The 18,923-nt window shown below is 36.2% G+C and overlaps 1 protein-coding gene across 2 annotated transcripts in view; it reads left to right on the top strand.

Moving 5' to 3' along the window:
• LOC128650027 (uncharacterized) overlaps nucleotides 1–18,923 on the top strand; it is a 273,926-nt gene that overhangs the window by 89,420 nt on the left and 165,583 nt on the right. For both annotated transcript variants that reach the window (XM_053703680.1, XM_053703679.1), the window contains one exon: nucleotides 12,961–13,020. In XM_053703680.1, the coding sequence (XP_053559655.1) occupies nucleotides 12,961–13,020 (60 nt within the window). The remainder of the gene's footprint in view (nucleotides 1–12,960; nucleotides 13,021–18,923) is intronic.

The raw sequence follows: 18,923 nt of genomic DNA, 5'->3' as shown, positions 1-18,923 counted from the left end.
GTAACACTCCATTCATAATTTAACAGTTGGTATAGGGACATGGCAACCCAGGTGCCATGCCACCAATAGCTCAAAATGTTTAGATCAATAGTCAAATAAGCATTTTCCACATCAACGCTTGAGACTAACCTGAAGCTACTGACAGATATTAGAGAGGATGTTGAAAAGTAGGTGTGGAATAAATATACAATAATTTACAATATAACAAATAAGTGACAATAAATGTGATATTTGTGGGGGGGGAAAAAGAAAAAAAAAAAGAAAAAAGGATATGTTTGATCTTAAGCAGTTCAGGACTGTGTCTTTAAGAAGGTATCCAAGGTGTTTTAATCAAATATAGATGTAATAATATGAAGAGATATTTCCAGGTGTTCCTCAAATAGAAGAAGGATATAACATAGCATAATATTGTAAATAGAATATGCTGCTATATGTAGTTGTGAAGATTCACTACTCACGTTTGATAGATCTAAGTTTAGCTCTATTTTATGCGCACACCCTTTTTTATACTGGTGGGTAAACAGTCATCCACGAGATGAGTTGAAAATATACATTTTATTAAAATTATAAAAAGGTATAAAACCATCAAATGCACAGTATTTCTATCACATATGAGGAGTCTCAATCGAGTAAGCCACAAGTCCGGATGGATACGGATAGGGAATAGTAAAAACACTACTCCACAAATCGGAGTCTTAGACCGGCAGGGCAAAACCCGCCTCCTGTGACAAACTGGCACTGAATGACGTGGATGTTTGTAGAAGAAGTAGGTGTGCTGTATTACAGTTGGTGAATGTGTCCTTAAAGGGACACTGAACACAAATTTCACTTTCATGATTCAGATAGAGAATGCAATTTTAAGCAACTTTCACATTTTTTTCTATTATCAATTTTTCTTTGTTCTCTTGCTATCTTTATTTGAAAAAGAAGGCATCTAAGCTAAGGAGCCAGCAAATTTTTGGTTCAGACAATGGTCAGCACTTGTTTATTGGTGCTGTCCAATCAGCAAGGACAACCCATATAGAAACAACAGATGTCCACAGCACTTGTAAATACATTTCAACCTTTATTCCAAAACTTCAGAAGTTTTGGAATAAAGGTTGACATTTATTTACAAGTGCTGTGGACATCTGTTGTTTCTATATGTGAATTTGGGGAATGGGCAGATTCCCAGTCTTCACGGGCACTTGCTCCATAAAGTTGCTGTTACTAGTGTGCATAGCAAGGACAACCCAAGTTGTTCACCAAAACTGGGCCGGCATCTAAACTTACATTCTTGCTTTTCAAATAAACATACTAAGAGAATGAAGAAAATTTGAAAATAGGAGTTAATTAGAAAGTTGCTTAAAATTGCATGCTCTATCTGAATCACGAAAGAAAAAATTTGGGTTCAGTGTCCCTTTAAGTCCAGGCTTACTGGAAAGAGATGCTAATTCATATTAAAGGATTATAAATCTCTACAAAATTTGTGCTAATTAAAACATACCAACTGATTATGCAACGTAAGAGTAATAAAAAGAACTAGCTGTTCTAATAAAACAAAGCTTGTGTTTCTTAAAAAATAAATAATTTTATTTGTATTGTGACATAATGTAAGACAACCCCTAAAAAAGGGCAGTATTAAAATTAGCCGTTGCCACTGTATAACTCGTACGCAGTACTCCAATGCATGCACTGGATTCTGAACATTCTATTTCCAGTCCGTACCACTGACTTTGCGCATGTGCACTTTGAATTAACCACACACTGCGCTCTCTTCTTTTGCAGGCATTGCTTTGTTTCAATAGCGCTACTCTGTGACATTTTCAGCAAGCTACCTGTCACATAGATTCACATAGAAAATACAGAGATGCACTTGTTACATGAGGACTTTTAACTTGAATCTGTGTTTGATCGTTCTAACAGTGGAGTCCCAAAGTCTTGATGTTAAATAATAAATGTATATAATAAATTAAAGTAAAACATAAATCACAATCACCTAGATTACGAGTTTAGCGCTAAACAGGGTGCGAAACGAACGCAACAAAAGTTGCATTATTTCACCCCCCATTGCGTTGCCATTACGAGTTACTGAAAAGCCTCCTTGTGCGTGCGATATAGTGTTGTTAAGCTCCATACTGCACAAAATCCAAGGGCTGCTTTGATGTGCTCGTGCACACTTTCCCCCATAGACATTAATGGACATCAAAAGACAACTCCTGAAGCGCAGAATGAAAAATTTCCATAACACAACCCCATTGATGTCTATGGGGAAAAAAAGTTATGTTTAAACCTAACACCCTAATATAAAACCCTAGTCTAAACACCCTGAATCTGCCGCCCAACATCGCCAATAGTATTAGAGCTACTGAAATCCTATTGACTGATTTGAACAGCCAATAGGATTTTAGTAGGCCTCATCCTATTGGCTGTTTTGAACAGCCAATAGGATTTCAGAAGCTCTCATCCTATTGGCTGATTTGAATTTGAAGAATCAAATCAGCCAATAGGAATGCAAGGTACGCCATTTTGAAACGGCTACCTTGCATTCAACTTTGGTGTATGATGGCGACCATATGAAGAGGACGCTCCGCGCAGGATGGGATCAGCTTCCAGGATGGCTCCGCTCCGCGCCGCCGGGGCTAAAGATAGAAGACGCCCCCGGGATGGATGAAGACCTCGCCACCTGAATGAAGATGGATGTCCGGACTTCAGAAACCGTGAGTAGATCTTCTGGGGTTAGTGTTAGTATTTTTTTTAATTTTTCGGGGTGTTTTTTTTTTTAGATTACAGTTTGGGCTTTGAAAAAGCGCTAAATGCTCTTTTAAGGGCATCGCAAAATAGCTAAATGCCATTTTAAGGGCAATGCCCATACAAATGCCCCTTTAGGGGCAATGGGTAGCTTAGGTTATTTTTTAGAGTTAGGTTTTTTATTTTGGGGGGTTAGTTGGGTGGTGGGTTTTAATGTTGGGGGGGGGTTTTGTATTTTTTTACAGGTAAAATAGCTGATTTTTATTTTTATAGGGCTATTAGATTAAGTGTAATTGTTTTTATTTTTGATAATTTTGTTTATTTTTTGTAATCTTAGTGTTTTTTATTTTTCGTGATTTTAGTGTTAATTATTTTTGGTAAACTTACACCTAGATTACGAGTTTTGCGTTAGAGGCTATGCGGTGCTAACGAGCAGTTTTCTATCACCGCTCACTTACCTGCAGCGCTGGTATTACGAGTTTTTAGAAACCCGTCAGTAAAAGGCAAGAAGTGAGCGTTGAGCAAAATTTTGCTCCTTACCGCACTCCAATACCAGCGCTGCTTAAGTCAGCGGTGAGCTGGTCGTACGTGCTCGTGCACGATTTCCCCATAGGAATCAATGGGGAGAGCCGGCTGAAAAAAAGTCTAACACCTGCAAAAAAGCAGCATAAAACTCAGTAACGCAGCCCCATTGATTCCTATGGGGAAACACATTTTATGTTTACACCTAACACCCTAACATGAACCCCGAGTCTAAAGACCCCTAATATTACACTTATTAACCCCTAATCTGACACGCCCCTGACATCGCCAACACCTACATTATTCTTATTAACCCCTAATCTGCTGCTCCGGACACCGCCCCGCCACCTACATTATGCTTCTGAACCCCTAATCTGCTGCCCCCAACATCGCTGACACCTAAATTAGATTTATTAACCCCTAATCTGCCACCCCCAATGTTTGCCACCACCTACCTACACTTATTAACCCCTAATCTGCCGCCCCCAACGTCGCCGCCACTATAATAAACATATTAACCCCTAAACCACCACACTCCCACCTCGCAAACATTAGTTAAATATTGTTAACCCCTAATCTGCCGTCCCTAACATCAACACCACCTACCTACATTTATTAACCCCTAATCTGCCGTCCCCAACGTCGCTGCCCCTATATTAAAGTTATTAACCCCTAAATCTAACCCTAACACCCCTTACTTAAATACCTATCATTAGCTAAATTATTCCTATTTAAAACTAAATACTTACCTTTAAAATAGACCCTAAGCTAGCTACAATATAACTAATAGTTAAATTGTAGCTAGCTTAGGGTTTATTTTTATTTTACAGGAAAGTTTGTATTTATTTTAACTAGGTAGAATAGTTATTAAATAGTTATTAACTATTTAATAACTACCTAGCTAAAATAAATACAAAAGTACCTGTAAAATAAAACCTAACCTAAGTTACACTAACACCTAACACTACACTATAATTAAATAAATTAACTATATTAACAACAATTAAATCTATTAAATTAAATTAGCTAAAGTACAAAAAACCCCACTAAATTACAGAAAATAGTAAACAAATTACAAGATATTTAAACTAATTACACCTAATCTAATAGCCCTATCAAAATAAAAAAGCCCCCACCAAATAAAAAAAACCCCTAGCCTAAACTACCAATAGCCCTTAAAAGGGCCTTTTGCGGGGCATTGCCCCAAAGTAATCAGCTCTTTTACCTGAAACAAAAAATACAAACAACCCCCCCCAACAGTAAAACCCACCACCCACACAACTAACCCCCCAAGTAAAATACTAACTAAAAAAACATAAGCTCCCCATTGCCCTGAAAAGGGCATTTGGATGGGCATTGCCCTTAAAAGGGCAGTTAGCTCTTTTGCAAGCCCAAAGTCCCTAACCTAAAAATAAAACCCACCCAATACACGTTTAAAAAAAACTAAAAATAACCCCCTGAAGATCGACTTACCGGGAGAAGTCTCCATCCAAGCCAGGCCGAAGTCCTCAACGAAGCCTGGAGAAGTCTTCATCCAAGCCGGCAAAGTGGTCCTCCAAACGGGCAGAAGTCTTCATCCAGACGACATCTTCTATCTTCATCCATCCGGCGCGGAGCGGGTCCATCTTCAAGACATCCGGCACGGAGCATCCTCTTCCAACTAAGTCTTCTTACTAAATGAAGGTTCCTTTAAGTGACGTCATCCAAGATGGCGTCCCTTAGATTCCGATTGGCTGATAGAATTATATCAGCCAATCGGAATTAAGGTAGAAAAAATCCTATTCGCTGATGCAATCAGCCAATAGGATTGAAGTTCAACCCTATTGGCTGATCCAATCAGCCAATAGGATTGAGCTTGCATTCTATTGGCTGTTCCAATTTAATTTAATTGATTTAATTGTTGTTAATTTGGTTAATTTATTTAATTATAGTGTAGTGTTAGGTGTTAGTGTAACTTAGGTTAGGTTTTATTTTACAGGTACTTTTGTATTTATTTTAGCTAGGTAGTTATTAAATAGTTAATAACTATTTAATAACTATTCTACCTAGTTAAAATAAATACAAACTTGCTGTAAAATAGAAATAAACCCTAAGATAGCTACAATGTAACTATTAGTTATATTGTAGCTATCTTAGGGTTTATTTTATAGGTAAGTATTTAGTTTTAAATAGGAATAATTTAGTTAATGATAGGAATTTTATTTAGACTTATTTAAATTATATTTAAGTTAGGGGGTGTTGGGTTAGGGTTAGATTTAGGGGTTAATAACTTTAATATAGTAGCAGCGACGTTGGGGGCGGCAGATTAGGGGTTAATAAATGTAGGTAGGTGGCGTCAATGTTAGGGACGGCAGATTAGGGTTAATAATATTTAACTAATGTTTGCGATGCGGGAGTGCTAGCGGTTTAGGGGTTAATATGTTTATTATAGTGGCAGCGACGTTGGATGCGGCAGATTAGGGGTTAATAAATGTAGGTAGGTGGCGGCGACATTGGGGGCGGCAGATTAGGGGTTAATAAATATAATGTAGGTGTCGGCGATGTTGGGGGCAGCAGATTAGGGGTTCATAAATATAATGTAGGTGGCGGCGGTGTCCGGAGTGGCAGATTAGGGGTTAATATTTTTATTATAGTGTTTGCGATGCGGGAGGGCCTCGGTTTAGTGGTTAATAGGTAGTTTATGGGTGTTAGTGTACTTTTTAGCACTTTAGTTATGAGTTTTATGTTACGGCGTTGTACCATAAAACTCTTAACTACTGACTTTTAAATGCGTTAGGACTCTTGACGGGGTAGGGTGTACTGCTCACTTTTTGGCCTCCCAGGACAGACTCGTAATACCGGCGCTATGGAAGTCCCATAGAAAAAAGACTTTACGAAGTTTACGTAAGTCGTTTTGCGGTAAGGCCCAAAAAGTGTGCGGTGACCCTAAACCTTCAAGACTCGTAATATCAGCGGGCATAAAAAAGTGTTAGGACCTCTTAACGCTGATTTTTTTACCCTTACGCACAACTCGTAATCTAGCCGTTAGATTTTTTAAATTTTTCGTAGTGTTAGGTTTTTTTAAATTTGTAATTTAGATATTTTAATTGGTAGTTTTTTAAATTTTATTAGAATAGTTATGTTAGGTTAATTTATAAGTTAATGTTAGTTTTATTTTTATTTAACAGGTAAGTTTTTATTTATTTAAATAGAGTTATCTTGAAATTTTAATTTAAAGTTAGGGGGTGTTAGGTTTAGTGGTTAATAGTTTAATTTAGTGTTTTGTGATGTGGGGGCGGCGGTTTAGGGGTTAATAGGTTTATTTAGTGGCGGAGATGTGGGAGGCCGGAGGTTTAGGGGTTAATAATTTTATTTAGTGGTGTCGATGTCGGGGAGCAGCGGAATAGGGGTTAATAACTTTATTATAGTGGCGGCGATGTCGCGGTGCGGGCAATAGTTTTTTTAATTTAAATAGTGTTGGCGATGTGGGTGGGCGGCAGATTAGGGGTTAATAACTTTATTGAATAGTCGCGATGTGGGTGGGCGGCAGATTAGGGGTTAATAGATTTAATATAGTGTTTGCGATGCGGGAGGGTGGTGGTTTAAGGGTTAATAGGTAGTTTATTGGTGTTAGTGTACTTTGTAACAGTTTAGTTATGAGTTTTGGGAAACATTTTTGTTACACAAAACTCATAACTACCGCTCTCAGATGGCGGTATGGATCGTGTTGGTATAGGCTGTAACGCAAGCATTTTAGCCTCATTGCACAACCTGTAATACTGGCGCTATGAATATCCCGCGCAAATGAATTTTTTGAGTGCGGGATTGACGTTGCGTTACAGGTTAAAATGCTTGCGGTATAGCTATACCGACACGACTCGTAATATGCGTTTCTGGCCATTACGCTGAAAATGCCATTTTTTTCAGCGTTAAAAGCAGTAAAGCAAAACTCGTAATCTAGGTGTTTATTTCTTATATAATTTGATTTAATGATTTGCTTGTTAGACCAGGGGAATTAGTTTTTAGGAGAACAATATTCTTACCAAATATGCAGCAGCAGAACCGCATACAGACTTCAATAATACAGCAGTGAAAATTACATGCCCAACTAACGCATGCACATCATCAAGTCCTTGGCACTCAACTGCTACCCAGGTAGACCCCCTTGATAGGACACACATAATGAGTCCCACAGGGGGGTTTAAAAAATTTAATTTTTATTTTTAAATTATGATAAAATGAGAGACATTTGTAATATGAAGGAATTTGTTGAAAAGTATATTTTGCATAGATCTTTACATTTAAAGCACTTTACATTTTGAGTTCCATATCTTTAACAATATCTTACAGAGTCACATAAACATGAACCCTTGTCTTTCTCTTTCACTGCTCTCCAAATCCAAGTGTAGATTATGAAATAGACTCTGTTAAAGACTCATCAATAGAGGAAAGCTATACATGTACCTATGATCTAAGACTGCCTAACACTAGTTACCTTACCAATACCATAGAACTTCAACATTATCCTTATTTAATAGTAGATCAAATGGACATTTATCATGTCCCACTTTTAATTTTGGAGTCACAAACACAGAGAGGTCTATTGAATGGTGCTGCTCTGAAGGGACGAGTATCTAATCGGCAACCAACCACATCTCTTACTGAATAGGGCGCACACAAAGACACAACATATTCGGGATTCTAGCAAAGTATTCTAGAAATAATGGAGATATTGAGTAGCATCTTTAATAAACTTAACATATCACACATTTCCTAGATAAGGGGTGTTTGTTCAGAATTGAGTTAGATGTAGTTTGCATCTATCAGTATGTATACGTTTTTCGTTTTAAGCCCAGAATAGTGGTGAAAAGAAAAGTTTTTGTTTTGCCTAACTCGAATTTTGCATTTTCTAACACAGCACAATTTATTATGTTTTGTGTGGACGTGTAGAGTTCAGTAGAAGCAATAATCCTAATGTTTGAACATGCTTGTATATGTTTCTAAACGTTTTGAATAAATAAAATATGTATAAAAAAAACTTTTATTTGAAAACAAGATCAGAAACCCAATGTTACCTACCCTTCCTAATACCACATTATGAGAAGCATTGAGAAACTGAGCCACCGCCAACTGAAACCGAACAAAAGCTGGAAACCCTTCCATGCTTGTCCGCAAGGCCAGTGTCACTCAGGGTGTAGTCTTTTAGCTCACTATGCCTTTTCACAGGTTAAATATCCTGTAGCATATCACAATTAAGTAGAAAAAGGGGGGCTGAGGGCTAGTGGGTTAAGACTAAGTAAAAAATTATAGGGAAAAAATATATATGATAAAGACTTATAAGTATATTAGCCCTATAATTTTAAGAGAGAGACAGGAAGGATACATATGGATGTACCATTAATTGCAGAGACAAGAAGAAATCTTGCAAGAAAGGGGATAGGCCTGTCAGGCTCTAAGTGTATATTTTGAACAACCCACTGATTTAAATTATCAGCACAAGATGGTAATTCATAGAAGAGAGCAGTGCTCTATGTCAGGGAGTAAATAGAACCCCATATATCCAATTTGGAACTTAGAGTGAAGTTAAAATTGTCTCAGAAAACCATTCATACTGAAAAAATCTTTATTAGGAGACAAAGGATATAGTCCAGCAGGACTCAGACAAACATTCACACATACACTGGTTAAAAATAGCTCAAGCTCATTTCTTAATTAAGGAGAATGCAATATATAGCGTGGGAAATGGAAATAATATTTAGGTAGTAATCTCTGCAAATGGAATTCTTAAGGATATCTAATATGAGCAAATGCTAAAAGATTCCTAAAATTATTAATAATGTGCAGAATAACTGTTCTACAGTAAATGATAGACCTTTGGATGGTGTGTACAGGGAAATGATAGCTAGGATATATATATGTAGCGTCTATAATTTTAGCATTCAGGGTGTCATAAGGTTAAGTGGTTTGTGCACTGATGGTGAGCACAAGGTAGCACTTAATATCACTGAGATAAATTGATTGTATTACAGTATAACTGAAAGCTTAAATTCAGCAATGTTGTTCAGAGATAATATAGATGATATGTGCAAAAAATGGTGAACACCAAATAACATTCGATTATCTCAGAGATTAATTAAATAAATTGAAATATGACTGGGAGCTTTCAGCAATGTTGCTCAGAGAAAAAATATGTATTTTAGGTCTGACCTATGCGGTATTTTGTGACCCAATATTCTCAATGGTTTAACCGGTATGTGCGTGCTCACTAATGGTTACATTCGTATATTTGATACATATTAGCACAGCCGAAAACATAAACCAATATCTAATGTCTCCCAGTTATAAACAGATATATGCTAGGCTGCACTGTTGTTATAACTTTGGTTAATGCCGGGTTACCATTGCATGTATATACAGGTATTTATGTGATGTACCACAGATTTTATAACCTATATATCAGTATCATAGATTTTAGTTAACCTATTCCTTTAGTTGTGATATTAAGGTGAGCCTAGCACAAATATCAAGTTGCCACCTTAGTTGCCAAACATATATGGGTTAAGGTGTTGCTGAGTATCAGTTATACAAATTTAATGAAGTAAGAAACTCTCATAACCCCTGGCTGAAGTAAGCCTCTTCTATAGCGGAGGCTGTTATTAATATTACCTCTAGCTAATAACACTCAAACGTTCATATCACGATCTACAAAAGTCTCTACTATATCGGAGACTGTATTACTGTTAGTCTGCTCCAATTTCACACACGCATATATTCAATAATTATTAGAAAGTATATTAGCGAGCGAGCGGCTAAAAGCAGTGAGGTACTATGACCTCGTGAACAATGCCCCTGACGCGCGTTCTGAAGAAGCGTTATGTGAAACGCGCGTCAGGGGCATTGTCAGTGGGTTGTTCAAAATATACACTTAGAGCCTGACAGGCCTATCCCCTTTCTTGCAAGATTTCTTCTTGTCTCTGCAATTAATGGTACATCCACCTGTAGCATATCAGTCTGATCCTTCCTGTTAGAGTGCATCTCTTTCTGTATGTATTTGTAATATAATCCTGGGAAAGTCTTCCTAAAGGTGATAAAGGAAACCAGACATGTACTTCTTATCCAGTGTGCTTAGAGGAATCTCTAGAACTCAAAATGAAGAAGATATTCATTATACTTATATAGTAACATATGGTAACTATACTTATATAGTTATATACATATACATATCCTTATCCACAGGGATCATACAAAATCCCTGATATTTGCCTTTCTAAACAGGATTTACCAATATTTCCTCTCCCTTTTGGTCTAGCAATAGCCCCAAGAATCTCCACAAAGATCCTCAGAGCTCCTTTGTCGGTAGTGAGAGTTCAAGGAACTGCAGTAGGTCCTTACCTAGAAGACATTCTGGTACAGGCTACCTCTCTCCAGATGTCTCAGGAACATACAGACACATTTCTTCAGTTCTTTCATATCCATGGTTGGAAATCAACCTCCCAAAGAGCAGGCTACCTGCTCAAACCAGGGTTTCCTTCAATGAGACTACCTTTCACAGATCAACACAGACTCAAATTGCATAATGTCTGTGCCCTTCTCCAACAATTTCGTATTACTACAGTGCTTTAATGCATGGAAGTGGTTGGTCTCATAGTATCGGTGTCAGAGGCCTTACCTTTTGCCAGTTTCTATTTATGGAATTTGCAGATACAATGGAACGGAGATTGCAACAAATGTGAATATCTCTTTAGACTTCAAGACAAGACTCTAACTTGGTAGCAAGCTCAAAATCTTTGATTCAGGGGCCTCCTTTCTTTATCCAACTTGGCTGGTAATCCTCACGAATGCCAGCTTGTCAGGTTGAGCCATAGTTTGTGGTACCTGGAGAGTTCAGGGAGTTTGGTCTCCTAAGGAGGCAAGGTTACCAATCATCTTGGAACTCCATGCAATCTTCAGGGCTCTCCAGGGTTGTTTTTTATAAGACTGGAATTTTTCTCTGAGTTTTCAGTCAGAGAATGTCACAGCAATGGCTTATATCAATCACCAAGGCGGTATTCAAAGCATCTTACCGAGGTTTGCCCGCATTCTGACTTGGGCAAAACACCATCACTGCATGATTTCAGCAGTACACATTCCTGGTGTTGATAACTTGAACCAGGAGGTATTTAACGAGATTGTGAATCTTTGGGACACATCAGACATAGATCTAATGGATTCTCACTTGAATCACAAACTACCTCAGCATTGTGTGAGATTTTGAGATCAACAAACAACTCTGATAGATGCACTAGTGATTCCCTGGTCATTCAATCTGATTTACAAATTTCCTCCTTTTGGGTTACTATCCAGGGTAATAGCCAGGATAAAGCAGGAAATTGTCTTAGTGATTCTGATTGCTCCGGCATGGCCTTGCAGGATTTGGTACGCAGATGAGATGTCATCTTCCTTGGCATCTTCCTCTCAGGAACGACCTTCTCTCTCAAGGTCCATTCTTTGTTCAAGATCTTAAATCTCTCAATTTGATGGCAGCAAGCTACATTTAGTTTAATTACGCGATCAAGCCTACTGTGACTAGACAGCGTGCCCAGATGCACTTAGGTAAGAAACAGACCCGCTCAGTAGAGCAAGGAGCGGCGGTCTGTAAAATTAGTTTTCATAGGTAAATATTAATTAAATACTTTGATTTAGAAAGCTGGCGCTAGGCTAATGTTATATAATTCTGCACTATGTGCAGAATTATATAACATTATTTAGTGGGTTTACTGGCCCTTTAAGAATGCTAAAGAGAAATTACTCCATAACTCATATGTAGTTAATGCATTGAGATTTTATCTTCAAGCCACAAAAGAATTTACACATTTTTCATTCTTGTTTATGCATTTTTCTGGTCTGCTCAAGGGACAGAAAGCTATAGCAATTACAATGGCAGCTTGGCTTAAAGGGACACTAAACCCAAAATTTGTCTTTCATGATTCAGATAGAGAATACAATTCTAAACAACATTCCAATTTACTTCTATTATCTAATTTGCTACCTTTTTTAAATATCCTGTGTTGAAGAAATAGCAATGCACATGGGTGAGCCAATCACACAAGGTATCTATGTGCAGCCACCAATCAGCAGCTACTAAGCCTATCTAGATATGCTTTTCAGCAGAGGATATTAAGAAAATGAAGCAAATTAGATAATAGCTGTAAATTGGAAAGTTGTTTAAAATTGCATGCTCTTTTTAAATCATGAAAGAAAAAATATGGGTGTCATGCTCCTTTAAAGTTTTGATTTGCAAAGCATACTTGAGGCACATAGGCACGCTTCATTATAGGATCCCACATGTGATAGCTCATGGACTCTCACCATTTTATAAAAGAAAAAGAAAAAAATTTCTAACCTGATAAATTAATTTATTTCATGATGGCGATAGTTCACGAGACCTGCCCTTCTCTTAGTACAACAACAGCAGTACCAGTTTGCACGTCACCCTGCTTTATCTTTCCTACTCTTCTAACTTTCCCCTTTCTCTTGGCTATATGTATGACTGAGCGATTGTGGCAAAGTGAGAGGGTTAAGTGTGTTATTTTGGGTGTTTTGCCTCCTCCTATTAGCTTGGACTTTAGTCCAACATGTGATGGCTCATGGACTCTCACCATCACAAAAAATGTTTAATTTACCACTTAAGCATACTTTTTAGATTTTTTTCTGCAGTCAAAATACATTTGCTTTTCTATGTTTTTGTAGGTGGAAAGCTTTTTAGAGGCGAGACTTTGGAATCAAATCTTTGTGTGGACTGAAGAAAAGGTGAGTTAACCTATGCAAGATTAGATTTGTACCATTAGAAATGGTCTGATTCTAGCACAATTAGACTTTCAATGGATATTGTGTCTGCGCTAAATAGCGCTGGTATTACAAGTTGAAAGCTACTGCATTAGAATATTTAGCACGACTTGAGATCTGAAGTAAAACATTTTAAAATTTTACACTTATATGCACACATACCTCATTTTAGAGATAAGGATTGAGAGAGCAGGAAGAGCGCTCCTGGCACAGCAGAAGCAGCTAGGGTTCCCACCAGGTTTGAACTACGGTGCCTGTTTTATTGCTGTAAATATGTTGCTCTGAAATATGGTTAGATCTATGTTTTTAACAATTCGGTCTATGCCCTTGTTTAACAGTTGCTTGTTTTGGCCACTTCTAATCTTTCTCTTCCCTTTTTTTTTATACTAAAATAAAAAGAGTGTTTAATGTTACACTGCAACTGGTGGCTTTAATTGAAACTTGTATGAGAGAGGGATAAGTTTTAAGATGAATAGAACTAGAACAATTTTATGAAAGTTAGGCTATTGCTTATAGGGACATAATACTCATATGCTAAATCACTTGAAACTGATGCAGTATAACTGTAAAAAGCTGACAGGAAAATATCAACTGAGCATCTCTATGTAAAAAAGGAAGATATTTTACCTCACAATCTCCTCACCTCAGCAGAGTAAGTTCTGTGTAAAAAAGTTATACTCAGCTGATCCCAACTGCAGGTAAAAAAAAATAAAAATGAAGAAATGAACAGCAGCCAATCGGCATCAGCAGTGCTGAGGTCATGAACTCTTACTGTGATCTCATGAGATTTCACTTAACTCTCATGAGATTTCATAGTAAGCTTCCTTTACCTGATTGGTGAAATAATATGAGAGTTCACGAGGCTCATCCTTTCAGCTGTCCCAGGACAGACAAACTAATATGCTGCTTAGAAATCCTTTACAATGGGAGGTGGCTACTGAGGAACTTTTGAGGTAAAATATTTTTCTTTTTTACATAGAGATGTTCAGGTGATATTTTCTAGTCAGCTTTTTACAGCTATACTGCATCACTTTCAAGTGTTTAAACATTTGGGTATTATGGCCCTTTAAGAACACACCATACTGGATTAGACTAGTATGTATTTGTATTCATTTATTTTTCTTATATTTTATAAATGCAAACTGTAATATGCTATGGAAATGCAGTTTACTGGATTTGATAAATGTGCAGGTCATTGGGTTTTGTTATTCTCTGACTCACTGTGGGTGACACATTTATGTTACTGCTAGATGCTATAGGCTTACACTCTCTTTTAAAAGTGTCTTAGTGACTTTAATCACTAGCTGTGTTAAATGTTATACAACTGCTGGTTAAAGCCATTAAGACCCTTTTATAAACTGCACACATATACACAAGTAAAAAAATACATAATTAAAAAAAAACACTCACACTTTGTGCAGATTTATGAAATTTCTTTTAGGCTTTAACCATCAGTTGCATAACAATTAATACAGCTACTGATTAAAGTCATAGGGGGATATTTATCAAAACGTCAATCTCAGTGCATTCGCCGGCATTAATACGCTTGCCAGACATCACTGACGCAGATCCACATACGATCCCCTTATTTATAAAAAACGTCAAAAACACACGCGTCAAGTATGGCGCAATGAGCATCGGACTGTTGTTAACTAACAGTCATTGATGTCGCGGTTATCCAGGGTTTTCCCAACTTTATTTATACCATTTCATTACTGTCCATGAACAAACACATTTCTCTAAAGCTAATCTATTTCTAGAAGTCATGATATGCTTTTATCTCATGTTTTTTTTTTTATAAATGATTATTAATGCTAGAATTTGTACATATATCTTTGCACATACTTGTGTATATATATATATATATATATATATATATATATATGTGTGTGTGTGTGCGCGTGTGTTATGTCAGAAATCTTTTGCAAACATATTTACATGTCCCTAAGTTCCTTTTTTTTGTTCTAAGCAATGTTGTCTGTCATATCTCTGTGTTTATACCACTATATGTATATAGTGTAAATGTATTATTATTCTGAGCAGGAGTAATTGCAAATATAACATGTAATCAGGGTATCATATGTATTTATTTGCAATCAATGGATATTTTAAGAGCTGGGCCAGTTTTCTCTCTGTACCTGTGTAACCCCTCCTGATTGCAATCTAGTTTTAAAAACCACCCCTACACAGGTGATTTGATTTAGAAAGGGTATACAATTTTAATAAAGTTTCTATTTTACTTTTATTATGTAATACTTCATTCTCTTGCAACATCGAACATAAGCTTTCTGTGTTTTCAGACTCCCATTGATTTCTATGGCATCTGCGGCCTCAAGGGTGGTGGATTGAAAACTAGGTACACTGCGTCGGAATAGACGTGAGTGTACCTATTAAATGTTTGATACATTGGGAAAATGGTCAAATAAAGTCAAATGAGACTTCGAAACATCTGTAATGACGCAAGCATCGATCTGCGTCGGATTGAGATTGCGGGATAATTTTAAAATTATGAATATTTTACTTATGTATGATGGATTATGGGCATTATTGAGTTTTCTTTCAACATTTGTATGGCCATCGTTTCATATCTTAAATAAACATTAGTCATTTTATTAGTCAAATTGTGGATAGTTTTTGTAATGCCATTGCCCACCAGTAACACAGTGAGAGAGAGAGATCAGCTTATCCACCTGTTTGCATTTGTTTTAAACCGTGTACTGTAGAAATGTCTCCTTTTAATGTGTTCCCAATGATCTATTTTACCTGCTGGAGTATATAGCAAATTACTTATTTAGATTTATTTTGTCATTTGAAATAGCTACTTTTGCCTGTTGTATCGTCACTTATACTGAATAGTTCAATGCTTAAAGTGAATGTCAACTTTCACGAATGAAAGCCCTGTTTTTAAAAATACTGTTAAAAACAGGGGCACTTTTATTCAAGTTTACATTGAAGCCGTTCTTTTAAAATACTTACCTTTTATTCCTAGCAAGCGCGGAACACCGGAGCAGCGATTCCTCCACCCCCAGGATGTCTCTTCTTACTTCAGAAATGACGAATCTGGCTTCCTCCAATCACGGCGTGGCCTCAGGCAATATTTGCTCTAGGGGGAAGCTGTTATTGGAGGAAGCCGGATTCGTCATTTCTGACGTAAGAAGAGACGACTTGGAGGCGGAGGAATCACTGCTCCAGTGTTTCACGCTTGCTAGGAAGAAAGGGTAAATATTTTTAAAAAAATGGCTTCAATGTAAACTTTCATGAATGAAAGTGCCCCTGTTTTTAATAGTATTTTTAAAAACAGGGCTTTCATTCGTGAAAGTTGACATTTACTTTAAGTATTTTGTATGGAAAAGCTCAACTATTCATTGTCAGTTGTTCTATGCTTTGTGTGTATGTGTGCATTTCTCTAAAGCTAATCTTTTACTTTTCATCTGTTGATGTCCAAGAAATAGATTTATACCTCAACAAACAATATCTCATAGAAAGTTATTTTTATATTTATTTGTTATATGATACTTTCACATAAATCAATGTGTATTTGTATTTCTAGAAGTCATGATATGCTTTTATCTCATGTTTTTTTTTATAAATGATTATTAATTCTAGAATTTGTACATATATCTTTGCACATACTTGTGTATATATATATATATTTGCAAACATATTTACATGTCCCTAAGTTCCTTTTTTTGTTCTAAACAATGCTGTCTGTCATATATCTGTGTTTATTTATACCACTATATGCATATAGTGTACATTTATTACCATTCTGAGCAGGAATAATTGCGAATATAGCATGTAATCAGGGTATCATATGTATTTATTTGCAATCAATGGATATTTTAAGAGCTGGGCCAGTTTTCTCTCTAAACCTGTGTAACCCCTCCTGATTGCAATCTAGTTTTAAAAACCACCCATACACAGGTGTTATAAAAGGGGCTGGCATATAAAATTACATTTCTTACTGAAAAATAAATTCAGAAGAAGGAAGAAATACACTGAAAATAGCATGACAGTAAAGAGGTGATTTTAATTTCTGCTGTATCTGAATCATGATAGTTTAATGTTAGGTGGGCTATCCCTTTGAGCTATCAGTTTAAGATTATATTGAATCAAACATCAATTCAAATTTTAAAATCATTGTCTAAAATATTACACTGTGTGTCCTAATGTCAGCATCAATGTTTATCTTTAATACTAATTTCACATATACATACTTTCAAAGTATAATACACAATGTAACAAATGGCACTTACAAGTTCTGATGAGTGATCAATGACACAAGTATCGAGCAATTTAAATCGTTAGTGACAGTTTAGAATGTATATTTGAAACAGATTGGCTGATGTCTTAAATCATGTGATTATGCATATTCCAATCAAAAGTGGTTGAAAAATTCACTAGTGTGTGTGAGTTGTTTAGGAGTTTGTATCATAATTGGTGCGAAAAGTATTGCGTCAAAATTGGTGCGAAGTGGAGAGTGGAACTTGTATTACATGGCTTAAACATGGTGCAAATAGATTTTTCCCAAAAAATAGAAAGGAAGTTAGCTATATTATGTTGTGTATTTATATCATTTTTATCTCTATATGTATTAGTGCTACAAGTTTGGAACCAAACTTTTTAAAACAATTTGGAGAAATAATATTGTCCTCTTGCTTTGTAATGAGAGACAAAGTTGTAAGATTTTTTTAATAGTATTTTTAAAAACAGGGCTTTCATTCGAGAATGTTGACATTTACTTTAAGTATTTTGTATGGAAAGCTCAACTATTCATTGTCAGTTGTTCTCTCTAAGTATACAGACACAGATAACATAAGGAGGCTTTGTGTGTATGTGTGTATATAAAAAGTGACAATTTAAGGAGAATTGATACACCTGCAAGCTCTTTGGTTCCAAAGAGCAAAACCAGCTAGCTCATAGTCAAAAATAAACTTAAAGGAATAGTTTAACATTGTTTTTTTACTCTTCAGCTGGTAAAACAAGTCAGGGGCCCCAAAATTTCTAGTGGCTGCCCTGCCGACACGATCCATACCACCATCTGAGACCAGTAGTTATGGATTGTGGGTAACAAAAATGTTTTGCAAAACTCATAACTAAAGTACACTAACACCCATAAACTACCTATTAACCGTTAAACCTCCACCCTCCCGCATTGCAAACACTATATTAAACCTATTAACACCTAATCTGCTGCCCATCCCATCGCGACTATTAAATAAACCTATTAAACCCTAATCTGCCGCCCACCCACATCGATAACGCTATTTAAATATATTAACCCCTAAATACTATAATAAGTTATTAACCCCTAAACCTCCGGCCTCCCACATCGCCACTACTAAATAAAGATATTAACCCTTAAACCTCCGACCTCCCACATCGCCTCCACTAAATAAACCTATTTACCATAAACTGCCAGCCCCCCACATCGCAAAACACTAAATTAAACTATTAACCCCTAAACCTAACACCCCCTAACTTTAAATTAAAGTTACAATATAACTATCTTAAAATAAATAAAAACTTACCTGTGAAGTTAAAAAAACCCTAAATAAATTAACCTAACATAACTATTATAATAAAATAAAATAAACTACCAATAAAAAATCTAAATTACAAATTTAAAAAACCTAACACAACGAAAAAAAATTTAAAATCTAAAATTACAAAAAATAATCAGCACTAAATTATGAAAAATAAAAAACACTAAGATTACAAAAATAAAAACAATTACACCTAATCTAATAGCCCTATAAAAATAAGAAGCCCTCCAAAATAAAAAAAAAACCCTAGCCTACAATAAACTACCAATAGCCCTTAAAAGGGCCTTTTGTAGGACACTGCCCTAAGTTAAACAGCGCTTT

This window comes from Bombina bombina, chromosome 2 (genome assembly GCF_027579735.1).
Source record: "Bombina bombina isolate aBomBom1 chromosome 2, aBomBom1.pri, whole genome shotgun sequence".
NCBI lineage: Eukaryota > Metazoa > Chordata > Amphibia > Anura > Bombinatoridae > Bombina > Bombina bombina.
The sequence above is the reverse complement of the archived record's forward strand: the minus strand, read 5'-3'. Positions and strand labels throughout refer to the sequence as shown.